Source organism: Coloeus monedula (assembly GCF_965178545.1).
Source record: "Coloeus monedula genome assembly, chromosome: 4".
Lineage (NCBI taxonomy): Eukaryota > Metazoa > Chordata > Aves > Passeriformes > Corvidae > Coloeus > Coloeus monedula.
In genome coordinates, this window is record NC_138784.1 from 72,227,218 (window position 1) to 72,247,098 (window position 19,881).

Here is a 19,881-nt window from a genome sequence, read left to right on the forward strand (position 1 = left end):
TTCTGGTTTTAAATTGTCCTCCCATCTTCTTTTTTTTTTTCTTTTCCTTTAAAAAAAATTCTCTCAGAGTCCTTCATGCCTTTTTCTTTACAGCTCCTCAGATGCAATAAAGTCTTCCTCAAATGTACAGTATTTCTTACAATATAAGTTATATGCAATGTTCAGCGTTTTTTATTTTATTTTATTTTATTTTCTCACAGCACTAGAGATCCTGTCCAATAGGGAATGCAAGTTCTGAATGGCTTATTCACAAATGGTATCCAGATTCAGTGGGTAAGAATACATAGACGCCATAGTGAGTTCCTTTAAAAAGTGGCAAACATCACTTTTTTAAAACTTTTTTTTTTACTATTTTCTCTTTTTTTCTTTTTTTTTTCCTTTTTTGTGCTTTTTGTAGTTTTTTTCTGCTTTTTTAAATTTTTTTTCTCTCTCTCTCTCTTACACCTTCAAATAACTTTTTTTTTTTTTTTTTTTTAATTTTTTAAATTCTTTTTTTTTCCCCCCTCCCATTTGTTTTGGGACGTCAGACCCATAACCACACGCCTGCAAAAATGCAAGTAGTATATAAAGTAAATCTCACTTTGAGACTGTAAGCATTCAGCAGGGGAGTCTCTTGCTAACCCATGGCAGTGACCATACTGGAAGGGTGGTGAGGTCCGAAGGAGAGGCTGGATGGAGGATGCATCGGTGTCGGTGTGGTCAGCATGTGGCTGGAGTGACTGAAAGGTGAAATGTGGCTGATGGAGGACATGTGTCTGGAGAGGGCGGCGGGGTTAAAGGAGCTGCTCTTGGGAAAGTCTTCAAGGTTGTCATGGACCTTTTTGCACTTTTTGGATTTGCTAGACATTTTTCGGTTTCTGGTCTGAATTCCTTCTTTCTTCATAGTCAGGGGTCTGTTAATCTAAACAAAAATCAATTATTTTTTTGTGCTTCCATCCCATCTCCCCAAAGCACCATGGGATCCATGTACCCCATGCCTCAGCCCAGCAGGACCAGCTGGTCATACCCCCCCTCCTCCCCTGTGTGCCATGGCTACCCAGCCTCTCCATTTCCATTCCAAAATTCAGATCCCTCCAGGAAATCCCAAGTTCAGTTGAGATTTCTGAAGACAAGATGACAGAAAATTGCTGGCAGAGCCACACAGGAGCAAAACATACCCGAATAATTCACAGCAGCTGAAAAATTTCAACTATCTGCACATTAGGTAATTGTACCGTGTTTAGGTATGAAACCAATCATTACCTCCTGGAAATATTCCCCACAGACACCGTCTCACCCTGAGGCTTCCTGTCTGATCTAAAACCATTAGCAGCAAGAACTGCTGGCATTTCAGTGCTATGAGGAGTCTCAAGCTTTCACAGCTACATTAGGGAGCTGGGGAACTCTTCACAAGAGGGACAGGCATTTGTTTTATTTTTCCTCTTTCTAAAGATTTTTCTCTGATCATCCTTTCTGGTTTACTTTAGCTAATCTGATTTTATTTCTACAGCCTCCCAGTTGTTTTGGGTTGGTTTTTTTTGAGGGGGGAGGGGGGCCTGAAACAGGTATCTGTGCTGCCCAGCAAATAATTTTCTACATCCATACAAAAGTATCTGTAGGAAAACTGAACATTAAATTCTCCCCCGGAAACTACACAGCAGAAATGATCATCCATTCTGATGATCAGGGTTAGGAAATGGTAGCAAAAGGTCTGTCGGACCTCCTGTAAGAAACTCTTATTACTCTTATTACTTAAGGCTGTCCTGTACAGGGCCAGGAGTTGGACTTTGATGATTCTAGCAGGTCTCTTCCAACTCAGGATATTCCATGATTTTGTGATTCAATACTGCATAGAGAGCCAGCATCACAACATACACTAGCACAGATGACATGAAACCCCTGCAAACCACACTCAGGAAGAGATTTATGCATCCAATGTCCATAAACAACCTTAAAAATCTGGAGCTGGGAGTCTACATGGGTCTTGCTCTGGCTCCTCTGCAGGATTTCACCTATAGCAGAAGGCAGCAAATCACCCTGAGGCTGAACCACTTTTTGTAATAAATGTGAGCACATGATGGTGCTGATGGACATTCTGGAAAAGGCAGAAAATTAAGAAAAAATGGATCCACTGTCTACCAGGGTCTACTGTGAAGGACAATGAAAAGATGTCCCTGCAAGGGTCCTGAGCAGGTCTTTGTCCATAAAGCCTTAAATCAGCACAAGGAACAAAGCATTCCCTTCTTCCAGATCGCAGCAAAGTTTCACTTGCTGCTCCTCAGCTCCTTCCTGGGCCCTTTCCCCACAGCATGGGAATCATTCCTGGATTTCTCTCCCCGGGGAGGCTGGGATAAAATAGTTCCCTGTTACATGCAAAGATGGAACTATGGGGAGAGGAAGGACCAGGCTCATCTCTGGTTTAGGCATCCCAAAATTTGTAATCGCAGTCTGGATTTGTGACCCCAGGTTCTTTTCACCAGCAGTCACAAGAGCCTTCACCTGACCTGAAAATGGGTGAATAAAAGGTTGATTTCTCTGCCTCTGGATAAAGGGAGCTGGAGGGAGCAGCCCTGCTTGCCAGCAGCTTAAGGTAGGAAGGAAGAATCTTCCCATGAGCAGCACAACAACAGCAGCAACAAGCAAAATTAAAAATGTCCTGGGCTCCAAGCACAACATAACCTGTCTCCCTGGCTTTCTGTCCTCACTGAGCTAATGAGGATGCACACACAAGGATGGCCCTCTGCTCCAGATCAACGACTGGGATGGGAAAGCTTTGCCTGGCCTGTTTTAAGTTTTTTACAGGGATGTATTGCCGAGGTTCAAAGCCAGGAAGAAGTCCCAAGTGAGGTCCACCAGGCAGTGATGTTAGAGGAGAACAGGAGGTGTCAATCCCTGATGAATCCAGCTCAGATTTGGGGAGGCATACACAGCCCCAGCCACACCAGCTTCACATGAGGATCTGTATCATGACACAAAGGCTCAGGAGCAGCCAGACCCAATTTCCAGCTGAAGCAGCAAAGGTGCAAGCTCGGGAGCTGGTTGTGGCAAAGTGATATAAGCCTGGTGGTGGGATTGGGGCTGTGCTGGGTCTTGGAACAAGCACAGGGTCCTGACCCTTGCTTGGGGTCGTGTCCCAGAGGACAGTGAACACTTCCCCAAAGCAACATCTCTTCTGTTTCACTCAATCATTAAGAACAGGTTGGCCCAGGCCATGATTTGATGTGAAACTCAAGGATAGGAACACCAGCTCTGCATCAGGATGATGACAAAGCCATGGCCAGCCCCACAGCTGGGGTCAGAGCTGCCATCCAAGCTGTTGGCTGGTCACATCATGGTCTCACACTTCAAGCAGGTTACTAACCCGAGAGCCAAACAGATAAGGACTCAGATAAATGTCAGGAACCAGCACAGACAAAGCAGCAAGCTGGAAAATTTTTCCAGTGACTTCAAAGACCAGTCACAGCAGGGTTAAAGTGGTCCCCAAAACATCAAAGCTAAGAACCCATCTCTGTTTCTGGGATAGAGGAATTAAAGACCCGGAGGGAAGACCCTCTCCGTGAAAATTCATTCTGATAAAAATGACAAACACATGCTAAATTAAAATTAAACCAGCCCAATGCATGTATATGAAATTCATTAATTTCAGATGGAGCCAATTAATTATGGGCAGGAATTATGCTCTTTGTTTTATCATATACAAAATACTGACTGCTCTGCTCTCGGGACACATAGCCCTGCATTAGGGTATTGTGAAAGGAGCCTTTTCTGGTGAATTTTACCAAAAATAATGGCAAATCACTCACTTCTGTGGGCACAGGCCAGCCTGCTCTGCACCTCCAGCCAGGTACACTCCCACCCATCCCTGAAGTGTGAGAAGGCTCATCCCACTTCTAAGGACTAAAATAACAAGGATGAGAACCTCATATTCAACAGATCAAATCCAGGGGATAGTCTTAACCATTATAGGTCTGATCTTGCTCTGACTGAAGACAATGGGATTTTGCCATTGACCTCAATAAGGTCCTGTCACTGAAGCGGATTTATCCTTCAGACATAGTCATTACAATGTTGGGTTAATCTTCCAGGCTGGCTGTATCTTAGAAAGCACTCTGGGATGCCACGGGATGAAAGGCACCGTATCAATGTGAAATATTAGTCATTGTTAATACTGGTGTTAATGGAGCCGGCTGTTGTTGAAGTCAGTGGGAGGAATGCCAACAGCTTCACTAAATGCACCCCAAGACTATTATGATTATTGCTTATATCCTACTGACAAATGGGTTTGCTTAAGCTGTGGGAATCAACAGTAAAACAAACTGATATAGCTCCATGAAAAAATTAACACCATGAAAAAAATTAGCCTTTTCACTGCAATCGTTCCCGGTGTGGACATAAAAAAATCTGGGTAAGTTTCAACTGCAGATCAATCCATTAAAATATCCTAATGATGTTAAGGTCCCAGAAAATTTCATTAAACCCAAAGAAAAGAAAAAATGGGAAGGGGGAATGGAAAAAAAGCTGACCGCTTAGACTGAAACAGAGTTAAGTCATCTTCCGAGCACCCAAAGACCTTCCACTGGTACTGGCACAACATCTATGCTGACAGCTGTTTGGGAGGGACATGCTACAATCAGCCTCTCTATTTCTGACCCCTCTCCTGATGGTAATCAGGAGATAATATACACACAGGGAGCAGGACCACACTTCTCACCACAGTCATAACTAAATTCTTTAAGAAAATTTAAAAAAAAAAAGTTTCTACCCACTTATATCTGGATTTTAGTCTCCTTGCCTGGTTATATTGCTGCACAGAGGATCTCAGTCCTCTGGGGGTTTCATTTAAGCCGGAACCATTAATGGCGCTGCTCATAAGGCAAGATATTACTTGACTTTGGTAAGTAGCTGTGCTGAGCTTTTAAGCAGCTGTTGGTGTTTTTAATGAATATAAAAATGGTTCCAATGTGCTCAAGGCCTGCCCCATGTCACAAATTTCACAGCTGGATCGGCGTTTCCCTAAACAATGGATCTAGAGGTCAATTCAGGCCAAGTAGGTTTGCAGTGTTAGTGCAAAAAAGAAAAGGATGAGGTCTTGCAGGCACATTTCTGGAGAACCTCAGCACCCAGACACCATTCTAGACATTTCAGGGGGAGATTCCTCCACTCAGATACATACAGTGGAAGCAGACAAATTGTAGCTCATCATCCTGCTATCTTTTGCAGTCGTGGGGAGGAATTACACTGTCTTTAAGGGTACAGGTCATCCCATTGAAACACAGGCATCCACCAACATCGACTGAGACGAGCCTGTTTTCTTCAAAGAGCTTTGCTGGCTACAGGAGGAGCAGCTCCTTAGAGGTTTCCCAAACTACACAATTTAAGTCCTACCACTGGTGGTTACAAGGCCAAAATGGAAGCAGAGCACAAGCACAGATCCCCCCCTCAATGAAGCTGTCTGACCTTGATCCCTTCTTACTAAGGAAATAACAAACAATATTTTTTGTGATATTCTCAGAGTTTTCACTCTGGGTCCAACCTGTTTGTTTGCAGTGATCACACAGAGTTTGATGACAATCTTTGCTTGCTACATGAGACTCAAAGCATGCTGAGATACCTGCCTACTAAAGGGTAAACACATTTTCCTTTTTTCCAAGAGAGATGCCTCCCATGAAACAGGTGAAAAATTAGCCTGGTTGTTTGTTGGGGTTTTTTTCTATTTAATCCAAACTTGTTTACTCATCCTAAGAAACCAAACAGCTTGAAATAACAAATGGAAGGGACTGAGATACCACAAGGGTTGGATGCCCCGTGAAACCCGATACGTCTTTGATGTGTTTGCATGAGTGGACATAAGGGCAAAACATAGCCCCAGATTTCCAAACCAAACACAAAGCAATCAACCACTACTGGAAAAAAAAAATATATCAAAGCAGAGAAATTGCAAGTCTTTTCCTTCTTCTGACATAATAATTATTCTAATGCCACATGTGGAATGAGAGTAACAGGAATAGCTTTAAGTCTCCTTTATTAGCAGTATTATTCAGTAGAAGACTTTTCAGATCCCTTTAGCTCTTTCCCTGGGGCACATATCACTGGTTCCTGCAAGCTGGCTTTGCATGGAGATATTAGATTAAATCTGCCAGCCATTTCATTTTGTTTCTCCTTCCCTTCCATGACAGATACTTTAAAATTCACATCACAGGTTGAGCATACTCTGTCCCCTGCTAACTAAATCAAGTCCTTTTTTGGTTTGGGACTCGCTTGCGTCAACCCGGGCAAACACAAGGCCTAAATAAATCTTTGGGGACAGGACAAAGGCAGCCACAAACCCAAGAATGATTTAAATAGTTTCTGGCAAGCTATTTCTTTTTTTCCAGAGTTTGTATTTGCTGGAGGAACCAAGCTACGCATAGGAGGGGTATCAGCTTGCCGGACGGTGTGTTGTCTTTTCCAACACTCTGAGCCCAATCAGCAGCAGATAATGTCTCTCTGTGTTGATCCACCCATCCTTTCTTGGCTGAGGCATGGAAAAGCTCTAAGATTACCCATGGACAACCTTGTTTTATACCTCCCCAAGTTGGATAGGCTACATTTGAAAGGTTGACAACTCATCGCTCCAAACCCCCAAGGTCCCCAAAGGGATAACAGAGGTCCAGCACCACCCAAGACTGGAAATCCTCAAGTCAAGGAAGAGTTTGGATCATTGAGCACCAAAGCTGAGGCCCCATTATTGAGTATTACAGTCACACTTACATTGTGCAGCTTGTAGTAGAGCCCACAGGCATTACAGACAGGATCGCCGTTGGCATTTCTCCTCCACAGGGTGGTAGTGGTGGTCTGACAGTTTGCACAGGATGTGCCCGCCCTCCTGGCTGCAGACTATGGGAAGGAGGGAAAGAGAAGGAGAGGAAGAGAAAAACACCCGTGTTAAAAAAAAAAAAAAAAAAAAAAAATTCAATCAGCAAAATTTCTGAGAAAGAAAACATCAACCCTGCAAGACTGACGCACATCAGCAGAGGCCTCCAGAAACTGACTTGTGAGAACAAATAATAATTGTGAAAAAAAATCCCCAAGGTACTTTAATCCCAAATTATATGTAAACTGAATCAGGTGCCAAAGGGCATCCTAAAAGTGAGTGCTAAACCTCTGATAGAACTCATCAAAATTAGCAGCGCTGGCACAGCCCATTCCAGAGGGGAAAATGTTATTTAAATGCCAACATGTCTTTCCATCTTAATTCTCCCAGACCCCCCAGGGGTCTAATTCTGCAGTCAGGGCCTGAACCAACAATTGCTGGAGTCAAGGACGTGAGTCACTCCGGCTCCGGCGAGCGCCGGGTGAGACCCGGGTGGGCAGCTGCTCGCCGGGCCCGACCGCAAGCACAGCCCGGTCCTGTAAATTCAGCTCAGCTTCAAAGGAGACGGGCTCCAGATCGGAAATAATGCTGTGGCAAAGAGCAAGAATCCCAACTTTTTAATTACACCCTTTTCTCAGCCCAAACCTTCATGTTTATTTAAGGATTGGTAACAAGCCTGAAAGAAGAATTTACTATTTCATAAAGGGGTAGGAACAAGAAAAAAAATCTATGTGTCAAAGTGAATACAGAAGCTTTTTTTGTTAGCTGTGATAATGACTTAGGAAAGTCAAATTTAGTAAAGTTACTCTTCTTTCACATGCATTAATTCGTACTTATCATTTAAAAACTGTGACTTTAGCAAACAAATTGTCCTTCTGCCACTGAAGGAGTAACAGTTTTCAGACCGCTGCGTGAGCGTGTATGCGTATTTGCGTGTGTGCAAGTGCCTACAACTCCTAAAAAAAAAAAAGACCTTTAGATCCCCATCCTATCTCTTCTTCATCAATATGACACGGTCCCAGAGCTCTGATTTCATCCCAGTGCGTTGCTTTCAATGGGACTGCTCATGTGCTTAAAGTTAAAACATGTGCTTAAGCGATTTGCCAGATCATAGCAATGCTTGGCACCTTGCAGAACTGAGCCTCTAATGCTCTCTTTTGTGCTCTTACTGTTTCAAATTTACCCCTCACCCCACACAGCCGCACACTGTAGCACATCCAGCATTCAAAAAAAAAAAAAAGGAAAATACCACATCTTTGGATACTGTACAACAAACCCAAAATGCAAACATGGACACTGGCACAGCTTTAGCGTTAATACCAACTCTTGTTAGGTCATGTTGCAATTTTAATCATAATTGAATGTGGCGTAGGTGGAGAGAGGACGGGTTGGTTTTGCTTTAGATAGAGGATGATTTTTTTTTCTTTTAATTAGACAAAAAGAACTGTCTAAAAAATAAATAAGACAATGCCCATGAGCACTAGGAAGCATCACAGAGTGGCTGATCATACAGCAAGTGGCTCTCTCAGGCTGCCCGTAGGGACAGTTCCATTTTGCCTGACCATAAACCACTGTGAACCAAGTCAGTCCCAAGGAGGCCTTTAGCTGACTTTGTGCTGATGACAAGCAGGACCTGGGGACAGCACATGGGACTTGAAAAAATCCCAGGACCAGCAGAGAAGATGATGCATCCCACCATGAAGAGCAGAGCCCTGAACTGATGCCCGCGCACCTCCTAACCACATGGGCCCAAATTTGGTTCCTTTCAAAATCACCAGGATAATGAAATAATGACTGTGTTTCAAATGCAGCATGGAGAGAACAGCTTGCAAAGCCAGGTTCTGGTTAAGAGCTGGAGAAGAGTCTGCAGCTCTCTGTCCCCAACTCCCGCCAGTCAGCACGCGTGGCTCGGAGGGGCACAAGCCTGGATTGAGTCTCTTGGTGGCAGCTTTGCCCTTATCAGACCCAAAAATCAAGCCTAGGGAAATTTCTAAAAACCAGTGATATTTGACTCAGCCCACACAGGGGAAACATCCCCTTTGAAGATATTTGGGGTTTCTACACAGCACTCACTGTAATTTCTCTTACAGCAAGCGCATTCAAAAGACACGCCTGGTCACCACCTTGCTGCCTTCAAACAAACTCTGACATTAAATAAGCAAATAAATCACAACCTCTACTATCTTCTCAAAAGCTATTTCCAACTACTGCGTTTCATTTACGAAAATTCAGCATCATTAGCTGAATATTTTAAGCTCTTTCGGTCCCAGGCTGTACCTTTCATGCTGTACCAACTTCTAGCAGAGACACCGGCAGCAAGCAGGAAACAATGAATAACAACGCTATTGTAAAGCTCCCAGCAATGGCATCCACTGACGCTAATCTCGGGCCTGGCCATGTCAGTAATGGGATGACTAATTAGTTGCCCCATATAATCTATAGGACCAGAGCCCATGGCACAGCTGCCAGTGAGCGAGGGCACAATTTCAGAAGCGCTAGTAGTGATGAGAAGGTGAAATTGAGGAGGTTGGAGGAACCAAGTACTAATAAAGATGCTTAATTAAGGGGTATTTTCAGTGTCTGGATTTACCCACAAAGCTCCAAGCATCATTTTCCTAAAATAAGATTGCACGTGCATGGACCTGCTGAGAAATTGCCTATAATCCTTCCAAAACCAGCTTGGCTCAACATGGAAACAGAGAGCTCTACATCTGCATGGGCAGGGGATAAGAGAAAATCTAAAGGAAGGTTTTATCTCAGCAGTGATGGGGCTGCCACTGGCTGTGACAGGGACAGGAATGGCCTCCAAGAGGGCTGAAAACTTTTTAGGCAGTGATGGCGTGGTACCACCTGCCTGTTCTTGATCCCCCTGCCAACATCTCCAGGTCTTTCACCTTCCCCCTCGAGAAGGAGAGCTATCTGAGCCCCCTTAGCTGGCAGGACTCCATCCCTGTCACCCAAAGGACACCCTCACGAAGACGCCCATTGACTTTAATAAGGCTTGGGCTGGGTTCTCAGCATCTAAGAACCTCTTTGCCTCCTCTCTCCCACCCATTGAATCCTATCATTAGTTTCAGTGCAGCTGTGATCAGAGCCTACAAAACCAGCCCAAGGTCACGCAGGAAACTTGTGGCAGAGGGAAGGAGCTGGATCCCCACCCTGAGCCTCCATCCACGGTCTTGCCCAGTCCGCCTGCCTTCACAGCAGGAGAGATCCAGTCAAGCCACAGCCACACACACATCCACATCCAGGCACAAAAAATGCAAATGCAGGCCCAGATTTGGTGCCTTCTGATTCTTTTTTTTTTTTTTTTCAGAGGTTAGCAAAGGAAATAAATATAGGTGCAAACAGCATTAGGGATGTTTTTTTCTTTTTCCCAGGCAGAGCTGGGGGGAGGGAAAAAAGTAGAAAAATCAAATTTCACGTTTAGCAAAGGCTGCATTTAAAGAAGGGGAACTTTTTGTAACTTTAACTAAAATGCCTGAAGATTGGAATGATAATGCAAGACAAGGTCTCTCTTTACTTCTTTTCTTTCTTCCTCTTTTTTTTCCCCCAAGAATGACCTTTTACTATGTATTTATTTATGTAGTTCATTTTACATGTGCCGGGCTCAGGGTGACTCGGGACATTCTTTCATGGTTCCATCAGACACTTTTTGAAAGCTCTCCCCCTCTTTCCAGCCGCTTTCCTATTCTGCCTCCCCCTCCACTTGTTTGGATATGCTCAAGCTCCTGTGTGTTTGGACTGGGGAAGCGGAGCTGTTGTTTAGGAGTTATCTCCAGGGCTCAGATATCCGGCAGCTTTTTCCTAGGAAGTTAACTTTACACATAAAGAGAGAACGAGGGGAAAAAAAATAAAGAAAATGAGGGCTCTGTGTTTAAGACAGAAGGACCAGGGGGAGGAGAAGAAGAGAACAAGAGAGCTGCCCAAAAAAATCAAAATTCCAGCCTGTACTTCCCTCCCTAGAAAGCTTTTCCTTTTTTCTAACAAGGCTATGAAAGATGAGAGAGGCAAGTATTTTCCTGTACAGGAAAAGCCCATATAGGAGGGCACAGAGAGGTTTCACATGCAGGAAGTTTGGCGGGGTAGAGGAGCAAACCCACATCTTCCCCAAAACTCACATGGCCAGACAAAGCTGTCACCACTGCCCCTTGCAGCGTAGCCCTTCCTGGGAATGTACCCTGCAAATGCTTCCTGGAGCCAGAGGGAATAAAGGTGATACAATTTTATGGGTGTCTCACAGGTGAGGAAGCTGATCCCTACTAAGAGCTGTGGGACAGAGCTGTGAGCACCTTCAAGGGGAACACAAATGAACCAGCCCTGTCCTGCCTGCAGGATCTGGCCATGCCAGGCACAAGCCTCACCAAACTGGCCAGATCCATCCATCAGCTCGGAAATTCCACAGAAAGGCTAGAGCCACTTTTCCCTCACATTTTGAGCAGCCCGCAGGAGTCCTTCCACATCTTTAATCCTGACAAAACCAAATGTGCCTCAATTCAAAACATTCAATAACTTCCCAAGCAGGGACCATAATTTTTTTTTCCCTGCTTGATATATTTTTTCCCCTTGTGGTCTGTCTGATTATTTGCCAAATACACTTCAACACATTTATTAGCCATTGCCACAGCTTCCAGACCTTTTTGTGGCTTCCAGGGAAATGCATGAACAGATCACTGGGGATGCTGTAACATATTGCCTATGCTTAGAACAGTCACCAGTCTTGTAACTATTATTTCAAACATTCACCCACACATTTCATCTTCCTCCAACTTCTGTAGCCTGGGCACATGCTTGGCTTTGCACACTCACCATCCCCTGCCTTGTGTCCTTATTGGAGACCCAGATGGCACAGGCACAAATGACCACCCCAGGTACCAGTGGCACCAGGACCTGTTGGCTCCAGCTCTTTGCAGGACCAAGGTGACACCCGGGACACAGTTTGGGTCCCTTCTCCATGATACCACCAGCCAACGGGGATAGAGACTCACTTAAGAAGGGGAGGGGAGCAGTTTGAAGATCCCTGGAGAAATCCTGTATTCCTGATAATCTCTTTGGTCACTGGGAAATTATTATTCTGCCCTTAGGCCCTGGAAAGTGTCACTGTCCTCAGGTCGCCATCCAGAAGCACTGTGTGGAGTTGAAAACTCAGTTCTGGTTTGCAAGAAGCCCTGGATGTTGATTTTTAAACCTGTTTTGCAGTTTGCAAGAGGACCAGAAAACTGAGGCCCTCAGCAACTGGGACCATCTCTCCAAGCATCTCTGTGTCCCAGCCCTCTGATGCAGTGGGACCAGCGGGAGCTGGCTGAGGTTCCCTGTCCATCCTGAGCTGCAGATAGAAAGCAAAAGTTGCAGAAGAAGAAGAAGAAAGAATAAAATAGCAGGAGACTCACCAGTCTTCTCTTGGGTTTGATTAGGGGCCGGTTCTGCCCATTCATTTTGTGATAGAGTCCACAGGCGTTACACAAATAGTGCCCAGTGCCATCTCTTCTCCACAGAGGGGTTGAGGTAGCCCCACAATTTACACACTCCCTGCCTTCTGGAAACAAGAGAGCACATAGTTCACTCAGGGAAAGCAGAGGTAAAAGAGGCTGGAGAAAGCCCCCCCTCCCCAAAAAAACCCCACAACCTCCCCAGCCATGCCAGACCCTGGCAGGCCTCCCCAAGCTCAGGATTTCCAACGAAGGGTCCAAAGCCATGACAGAATGATGTCCCTGGCACAGGCTGACAGGAGTCTGCTGAGGTCTGATCCTGTTCCCCTCCCCAGCAGCACTGCACAGGCAGCAGCAGGCCTCTGTCCCAGCAGCAGGGAGGAGGGAGGGTGACAACGACAACCCGAATGCCATGGTGGTTCAAGGGGCTTCCCGGAGAAGCTCTCACTCCTCCCACAGGTCCCTCCTTTGGGGGAGTGAGGGGGCTGACAGTTTCCCCTCACCTTTGGATTAAGGGCTTCTACAACTCTGCGGACCCCATGTTGCCATATACTCCAGAAAAACCTTGGCAGGCTTTGCAAGAAGCCTCCAGCCCTCTACACCCAAAGGATACAGAGTTTAAGTCCATGCCCCCCTTTCTGATGTGTATGAGGACTCCAGTGTCACTCCTGGAGCACTCTTCCAGCTCCCAGGGGTGTTCGTGAGCCTGGAGGGCTCTTCCTCTGGCCTCAGGTCAAACCACATCAAGGACCCCCAAAATAATCACAGATAACCACCAAAACATCTCCCCGGCTTCAGCCAATATACAACAACTCCGACAATATCCGCTATTGATTAATTTGAAATTAAGCTCCCACCACCCAAAACTTTCAGAAACTCCCCTGTGTTTCCGCACCACATCTGCAGCCTGATGGTCCATCCTGGTTTTATGGGACAGCAAACAGCCCAAGCCTGCCTGAACCCCCATAAGTCCTTCTTCTCCTTTTGGGCATCTCTTTATCCTCTCCCTAGCTATTGCAGGGGAGGATCTCCCCCAGCCCACCAGTTCCCAGCTTGGAGGAGGGAACTGGGAGGGTGCAGACCTGCGTCTCAGCTACTTTCAGAGGGTTGAGGAGTTTTATGTTGCATCTTTGGTTTACTGGAGGAAGCTTTTTCGTACCTAACATCAGTCGTGCCCCACCTGAGAGCAGTGGCAGACCTCAGCTGGGCAGAGCAGAGGCAGCTCAGCACAGAGCTGGCTCCCCGCTGCCCCAGCCCGTGCTGCCTTCGAGCAAGAGGCATCCGTGCCCTAACCACAAACAGCAACCGTTTTTCCAGAGCCTTTGCGCTGAACCCCTCTTCTCTCACACCCCCCCCCCCCAACAACTACAACAGCAACAAAATACATTTGCAGCAGTTTCTCCCTCTTTTATCCTGCAAAATCACCCCCTCCCTCCTTTTTCTCCAGCTCTAACCCTCTTCGTCTGAGAGCTCCTAGCTTGCTAAGATCAACTTTTAAAGGGAAAAAAAAAAAGAGAGAGAGAGAGAAAAAAAAATAGGTGTTGCTGCTGGGGTTGGTTTATCACGAACCGCAGATGTCTTTCTAGAAGGTAAAGTAACAGAAAGTGGCAAAAGGAAAACAAGAGGGGAGGGTGGAGGGGGGCCGAGACGGTTTGAAAATACCGCGCAGCCGGTGGGTGCCCCGGCGGGAGCTGCGGCTCGGCGGGCGCCGGGGCGGCCGGGGGATGCTCAGCACCGCCCGGGGCGAGAATAAACCGGTCCCTACCCCGGACATAGCACCCGGTCCGTACTGGGGCCAGGCGGGGAGCCGCTCCCGTTAATACCCAGGTCGTTTTGTTCCCCTCCGGTTAAACGGGGCAGCGGCTCCCGGGCTGTTTGAGTCTCTGTCCCTCTCTTTTGTTTCACTCCATCTCTCTCTCTCTCCTGCTTTCATGTACAAAACATACAGGTCTGGGTTTTTTTGTCACTCTAACCGCATCCGGACTCTATTAAAGTTCCTGGCGCTGGATAAACAATGCAACTGTCGCGTGCAGCAGTCTGAAAATAATTGGATTAGCTCAAACATATCAGCTAAATAGAGACAGTCCCTGCTCAGACAGACAGAGTAAATGTCACCCTGGAAAAACCCTGAAAACTGATCTCATTCATGCCAGGCAACCCTGCAGCAGCCTCCTCGGGGGAAATAAAAAAAAAAAAAAAAAAAAAAAAGGAGAGAGAGAGAGAGAAAAAAAAAAAAAAAGAAAAATAAAAGGGGAAAAAAGAGTTTTGACTAATCGCCCTTTCCTCTGCTCACAAGCACACTCCCCGCGGCTCACTCGCATCCCTCCGTGCACACAAACGTCCAAGCCCGGTGCGTTCAGCCGTCGGGAGCTGGAGCCGCGCAGCCCCTCGCACCCCATTCCGCGGGGTGCGCAGAGAGCAGGGACCATCCAGCTCCCCCCGAGAAAGGCGATCAGGGGGACACTTTGGGGACTTTCATTGTGGGTGATCCAAAGCCCCTGGCACGGGGCTGGCTGGGGCTGGGGGCTGCGTGGGCGAACTCTCCTCACCGCCCCGGGGAAAACCCTCTCCGCATCCCCGGGCGCCGCATGGGAAGAGGCCCTGGGAAGAGCGAGGCGGAGGGCGGGCGGGGGAAGTTGGCCGGGATTTAGCACCATTATTAAAATACAGAGAGATCACTAATGCTGCGGTTCCCTCGGTTTCGCTTCCTCCCCGGGTGCCGCCGCTGAGCGCACCGTGGGCGCTGGAGGGGCCGGGTCGCCCCCGGGACTGGAGCCCCGCGGCACCGGCTGGCTGGTTTGGGTTCCTGGGCCTGGTTCTATCCCCAGCCCGGGTTGGACGAGGGGGAATTTGGTTATAAACCCAGCAGAGCAACCTGTGGGAAAGGTGAAGTGTCGTGTGTGTCCCCCACGAGGGCTTCATCCCCTGCTGCTCATCACACGGATGCTTGAGCGCATCTCTCTGCGTGCAGAGAGGAGCGAGGGGTCAGCCCCATCCCTTTTCCCCCCACTTTTCCCCCCACAGCTTCCTCTCCCGAGCAACGGGGATGAAGAAGCCAAAAGCCCTACCTGTGCTTGACCGTGCTTTTGGTCGTGATTTACACCCAAACCCGGTTGGCGATCCTCCTAAGAGGCTACTGGGGGGAAAAAGTCCAGAGCCATATTCTGGGACATACGGTGGGTAGGTAGTGATGGGGTGATGAGCGGAGGAGGTGGCTCCTCCTAAAGAGGCCATGCTGCTCCGAGAGTGAGAGGACTCCAGCTTCATGGTATCGGCCAGGGACACCTGGTATTTGATGCATTCCTTCTCGTCCTGCCGGGTGGAGCCGGTGGAGCCGGGGGTAGAGATGGACGGATCCGGGGACACATCTTTAGGAGGGGTCGGCGGGAAGGTGAAAAGGTGCGGGCTGGAGTGGCCGGCGGATAAAGTGGAAGAAGAGGCGGGTGGGTAGACGGAAAGGGGTCCCGGTGAGCTGTGATGGATGGAGGTCTTGGAGAAGGGGCTGAGGTTCCAGGGGGAAGCGCTGTGATGGCTGCTCAGCGCCTTGCTCCCGTCCAGCCAGGGCAGCGAGCCGTGCAGCAGCGGGGGGCGGCACACCTGGCTCCCTGATCGGAGAAAACACGGAGACACGTCGGTCACATCCCTCTGCCACCCTGGAAATGCCCCCCGTGGGGGTCCCGGGACGTGTTTCCCCCACCACCACCCCTTCTCCTTCCCAAAGAGCTCAGAATCCGAGGGGAGCAAGCAAAATTACATCTGATGCGAACCCCCGCTCCTCTTTAAAAATTAAATCTTAAAAGCTACAAGAGCACAGGGTGGCAGCTCCGGTCCTGTTGAGGAACGGGTTTTGGGGTCGGGACCCTCCGAGCAGGGTGCCAGCCCTGTGACACGGGATTTGGCGAGATCTGGTTCACTCTCTCCCTTTTCCAGGCAATCCCGCGAATACTTTGAAGCAAAGATCCTGCGTGAAATTGCCAAGTCCCAACTGCAGAAATAATTCTTTTTCTTAGCTGGAAAATGATTTCCCGAACAGAGCCGTGGGCTATAAACCCTGGGAATTCTCTGGTCAAACGAAGAAGACCAGAAAATGCCCACAGACCTTATAATAACCTTTGCAACAGGGCTGATAAACTTTGCAAACCACTCAGTTTGTCTTTTCTTCTTCCATGAGGCTGCACAGAAATGTTAGACGGCTTTTTCGCGCTGATATGACTCAGGCAGAGGGGAACAACTGCCTCGAAAGAAACACTTCATACCCTTTTTGTGACAAGAGACACTTCACTTGTCTTTTAAAATACAGACCTGGACCTCGTGGGGGGAAAAAAATCCACTCGATTTCCGCAGTCAAATCTTTTTTCCTTTGGTTATAAATGTTCCTAAGGGCTTGTACCTAATATTTTTAATTAATCCCGGCCCTTGCTAAACAAATAGAAAAATATATCCAAAGAAGCAAATCTAGCCAAATCCACAGCAACTTGGGCAAATGGCTCTAACATGGAAAATACAGTTATTCAGCTGGAAGGGAGCAAGTTTGTGCCTGCTAATAAAGCCTTGGAAAGTCACTGACATCTAGAGATCCTTAACCTCTGTAGGCATCGTGGTATGTGTACAGAGATTGCTAAATACACACAAGGAGAGATGCAAACGCAGATGTATAGAGGCACAGATAGCCATAGGGTGGACACCTATGTTTGCATGGGAGCTCGCGTGTGTCTAGAAAAGCTCCAAACTGGTTTTCACCATAGCAGGCATTCGTGAACAATACTGAAAGTCGCTGCTCGAAAGGAAGGGAAGGTGGGTTATACGAATAGAAAGGGTCAAGATTCATTATCTTCTCCAGGAAGTAGCATAGTAAATAATATTCAGGCTAGATCAGAGAGACCGCATTTCCACTTTCTGCTGATATATTGGGAAAAAAAAGAAATGAAAAGGGAAGAAAAGAAAGAAAGGACAAAGGCTGCTGATCCTTAAAAATAATTGTTTTAAAGGGACTAATAGCAGAACAATGCAGTTACTGAGCGGAGCCTAATGCAAGCTCGCACTCAACAAGTTGCTGAGGGCTGGGAGTAGCCTCCTGAACCCGCTCGGCTCCATCTCCACTCCGCTCATCCCACTTTCTCCAAGATTTTGGGGTTATTTCCACTGCAAATCTCAGGGATTTATGTTTTGCCACGACAGAGATCACTGTCCGGCTTCACAAACCACCCTCTGTTCTTTTCCCTCCTTTTTTATTTGTATTTTTTCCCCTATTTTTTAACCATCCAGGTAAACTCCAGCTATAAATACTTAATCTCTCCACTTCTTCATAAAAGATGGCACCAAAGTACTCATCCCTCCGTGGACCTGGGCCCCATCGGCCCCAGGTGTTTCACCTCCTTTCTAAGAGCTGTGACCCAGGAACAAAATTCACATTGTGGCTCATTACTTTCCTGCAGGACCCTCAGGACAGCACACCATGTCTGATACCTAATTACACTACGGGCTATGCTTTTTGAGTTCCTTTCTTATTTTAAACCCACGCCATGGTGCTGCCCTGGGTATATGTGCAAAACCTTCGTCCCAAGCCTAACAAGCTCACCAAGTGTGAATTAAATAGCCCAAGCGTGAGGACAGCGGGGTCATTTTCACAGCCCTGTCCTCCAGCTTGCTTTGCTTCCCCAGAGCAGCTTAATCGTGCAAAAACTAAACACAGTATGAAAACACTAACTATTACCCTAATTAAAGCGAGGGGGGAGAAACCAAAGCGAAACAGAAGGGGGCAAGAGGAAGAAAACAAGAGGAAGACGAAAAAGAAAGAAATAGAAGGAAGGCGAGCAAGAGCGAGAGGGAAAGACATAAAAGAAGGAACAGGGACGTGAGATAAAAAGAGAGGACGAAAGAGAAAAAGAATTAGAAAGAAAGAAAGAGAAAAGAGAGAGAAAAAGAAATATAAAAGCTATAGAGAAAGAGAAAAGAGAAAAAGAAATATTAAAAAAAAAAAAAAAGAAGACAGAAAGTGAAAGAAAGAAAGGAAGGAAGCCTGAATTTTTATTTATTTCCAATAAGACAACCCCAAAATCCACCCGTGACGTAGTTTCCCCGCCAGCAGGAGAGGGTCTACCCGACAGCAGCGGGGGGCTCAGGGAAGTGCAGAGCCACCGGCCCCGGGGCAGCACCGGGACCGGCCAGTGGGAGCCAGGGCTCGGCGTGGGGCGTGGGCACTCACCGTGGTGGGCCGTGGGGTATCTCTGCACCGTGGCTCTCACGGAGTTGCCGTAATACGGTGGGACGGGGTTGCCTTGTCCGTCGATATTAAAAAGTACATCCACTTCCTCGGCGAGAGGATACTGCGTGGGGTCCATGTAGGTATGGCCAAGCGTGGGGTGATGCGAGTCCGGGTGCTGCCCATTGAGCACGGCCGGGTGGTGGTGGCTCACCCACCGCGGCTGGTCCGTGGAGACCTCCATCTTCCGCGCTCGCTGCTCTGCCGCTGCTCTTCCTCCTCCTCCTCCTCAGCAAGGAGCGGAGGGTTTGAGATGGGAGCGGGAGACGCTGCCGGAGTTATGCAGGGCGAGGAAAGGTGCTCGGCGAGTTTGGGGATGTTTCTGGTTAGGTTTGGTTTAAAGTGGAGGGAGTAGGGGTTATGGTGATAAACGATCGATACCAAAAAAAAAAAAAAAAAAAAAAAAAAGGAAAAAAAAAAGGAAAAATAATAAAATAAAAAGGGAGGAAAAAAGGGAAAACAAATTTAAAAAAAAATCTCGGGGTAAAAATTTCTTTACGAAGCGAGATCCCCCCGTATCTTCCGCTCTGTTGCAGATGTTTCTCTTCTTTGATCACCTGTAACGAGAAAGAGGAAAGGGAAGGAGCAGAGACAGAGAGAGAGAGAGAGAGAGAGAGAGAGAGAGAGAGGCAGGGAGAGAAACGTACTTGAGAAGTTCTGAACTTTAGCACCTGACTTTTTAGGCAGGAGAAAACCCATCCCATCCCTCGGCAGCCATCCCTGGGAAGCGCCTGCTCTGCCCTGGACCCACCTCTCCCAGCGCCTCTTTCTCTTTCGCTCTCTCCCGGCTCGGAGCTGAGCCCAGCAGCTCCCACCGTGCTCCTGCCGCCCAGCTCTTACTTTTCCTTGGGTCTGGGGTTTTTTTGGCTTTTCTTTTCTTTCTTTTTTTTTTTTTTTTGTCGTCGCGGTTGTTTGTTTATTTTTTTATTTGCTCCATTTGCACCTGAGAAGCTCCAGTGGCTTAAGCCGGTGAGAACTTGTGCCATTCGCTGCTGCACAGCCCAGAGTCACTTTGATTGCTCATTAATTATTATGCAACCGAGAAAGGGGGGAACAGGGGGAAAAAAGAAGGGGGGGAATCGAGGAGGGGGTAAAGCGATGGGAGAAGAGAGTGGGGGTGGAAGGAAGGAGCAAGGAGAAAAGGAGGGTGGTGAGAGGGAGGAAAAAGAAAAATTTAAAAAGCGACAAGTTGCTAAAGAAATTCCGCACAAACCTTGGTGGAGAAGCAGTATGTGACCCAGGAGGGATGAAGCTGAAAGTGCTTGATCAGATCAGATTGTGCTCGCTCGCCCTATTTTTTTTTCCCCTACTTTTTTTTCCTCCCTCTCTGTCCCTTTTTTTCTTTTTTTTTTTTTTTT

General features: G+C 47.3%; 1 protein-coding gene across 2 annotated transcripts; it reads right to left on the reverse strand.

The window, feature by feature from the left end:
• Window positions 1-616: 616 nt before the first annotated feature.
• GATA3 (GATA binding protein 3) lies at window positions 617-18,707 on the reverse strand (the record flags this gene model as incomplete). Of its 2 annotated transcripts, none has more annotated exons than XM_082281197.1 (5): window positions 617-901; window positions 6,730-6,855; window positions 12,223-12,365; window positions 15,330-15,866; window positions 18,467-18,707. In XM_082281197.1, 5 exons carry the CDS (start codon window positions 18,705-18,707, stop codon window positions 617-619), a joined length of 1,332 nt encoding a protein of 443 aa, XP_082137323.1. The 2 variants fall into 2 exon arrangements, with proteins under 2 accessions (XP_082137323.1, XP_082137322.1); XM_082281196.1 differs by having other exon boundaries at window positions 12,223-12,368.
• Between the last annotated feature and the right edge of the window lie 1,174 nt (window positions 18,708-19,881).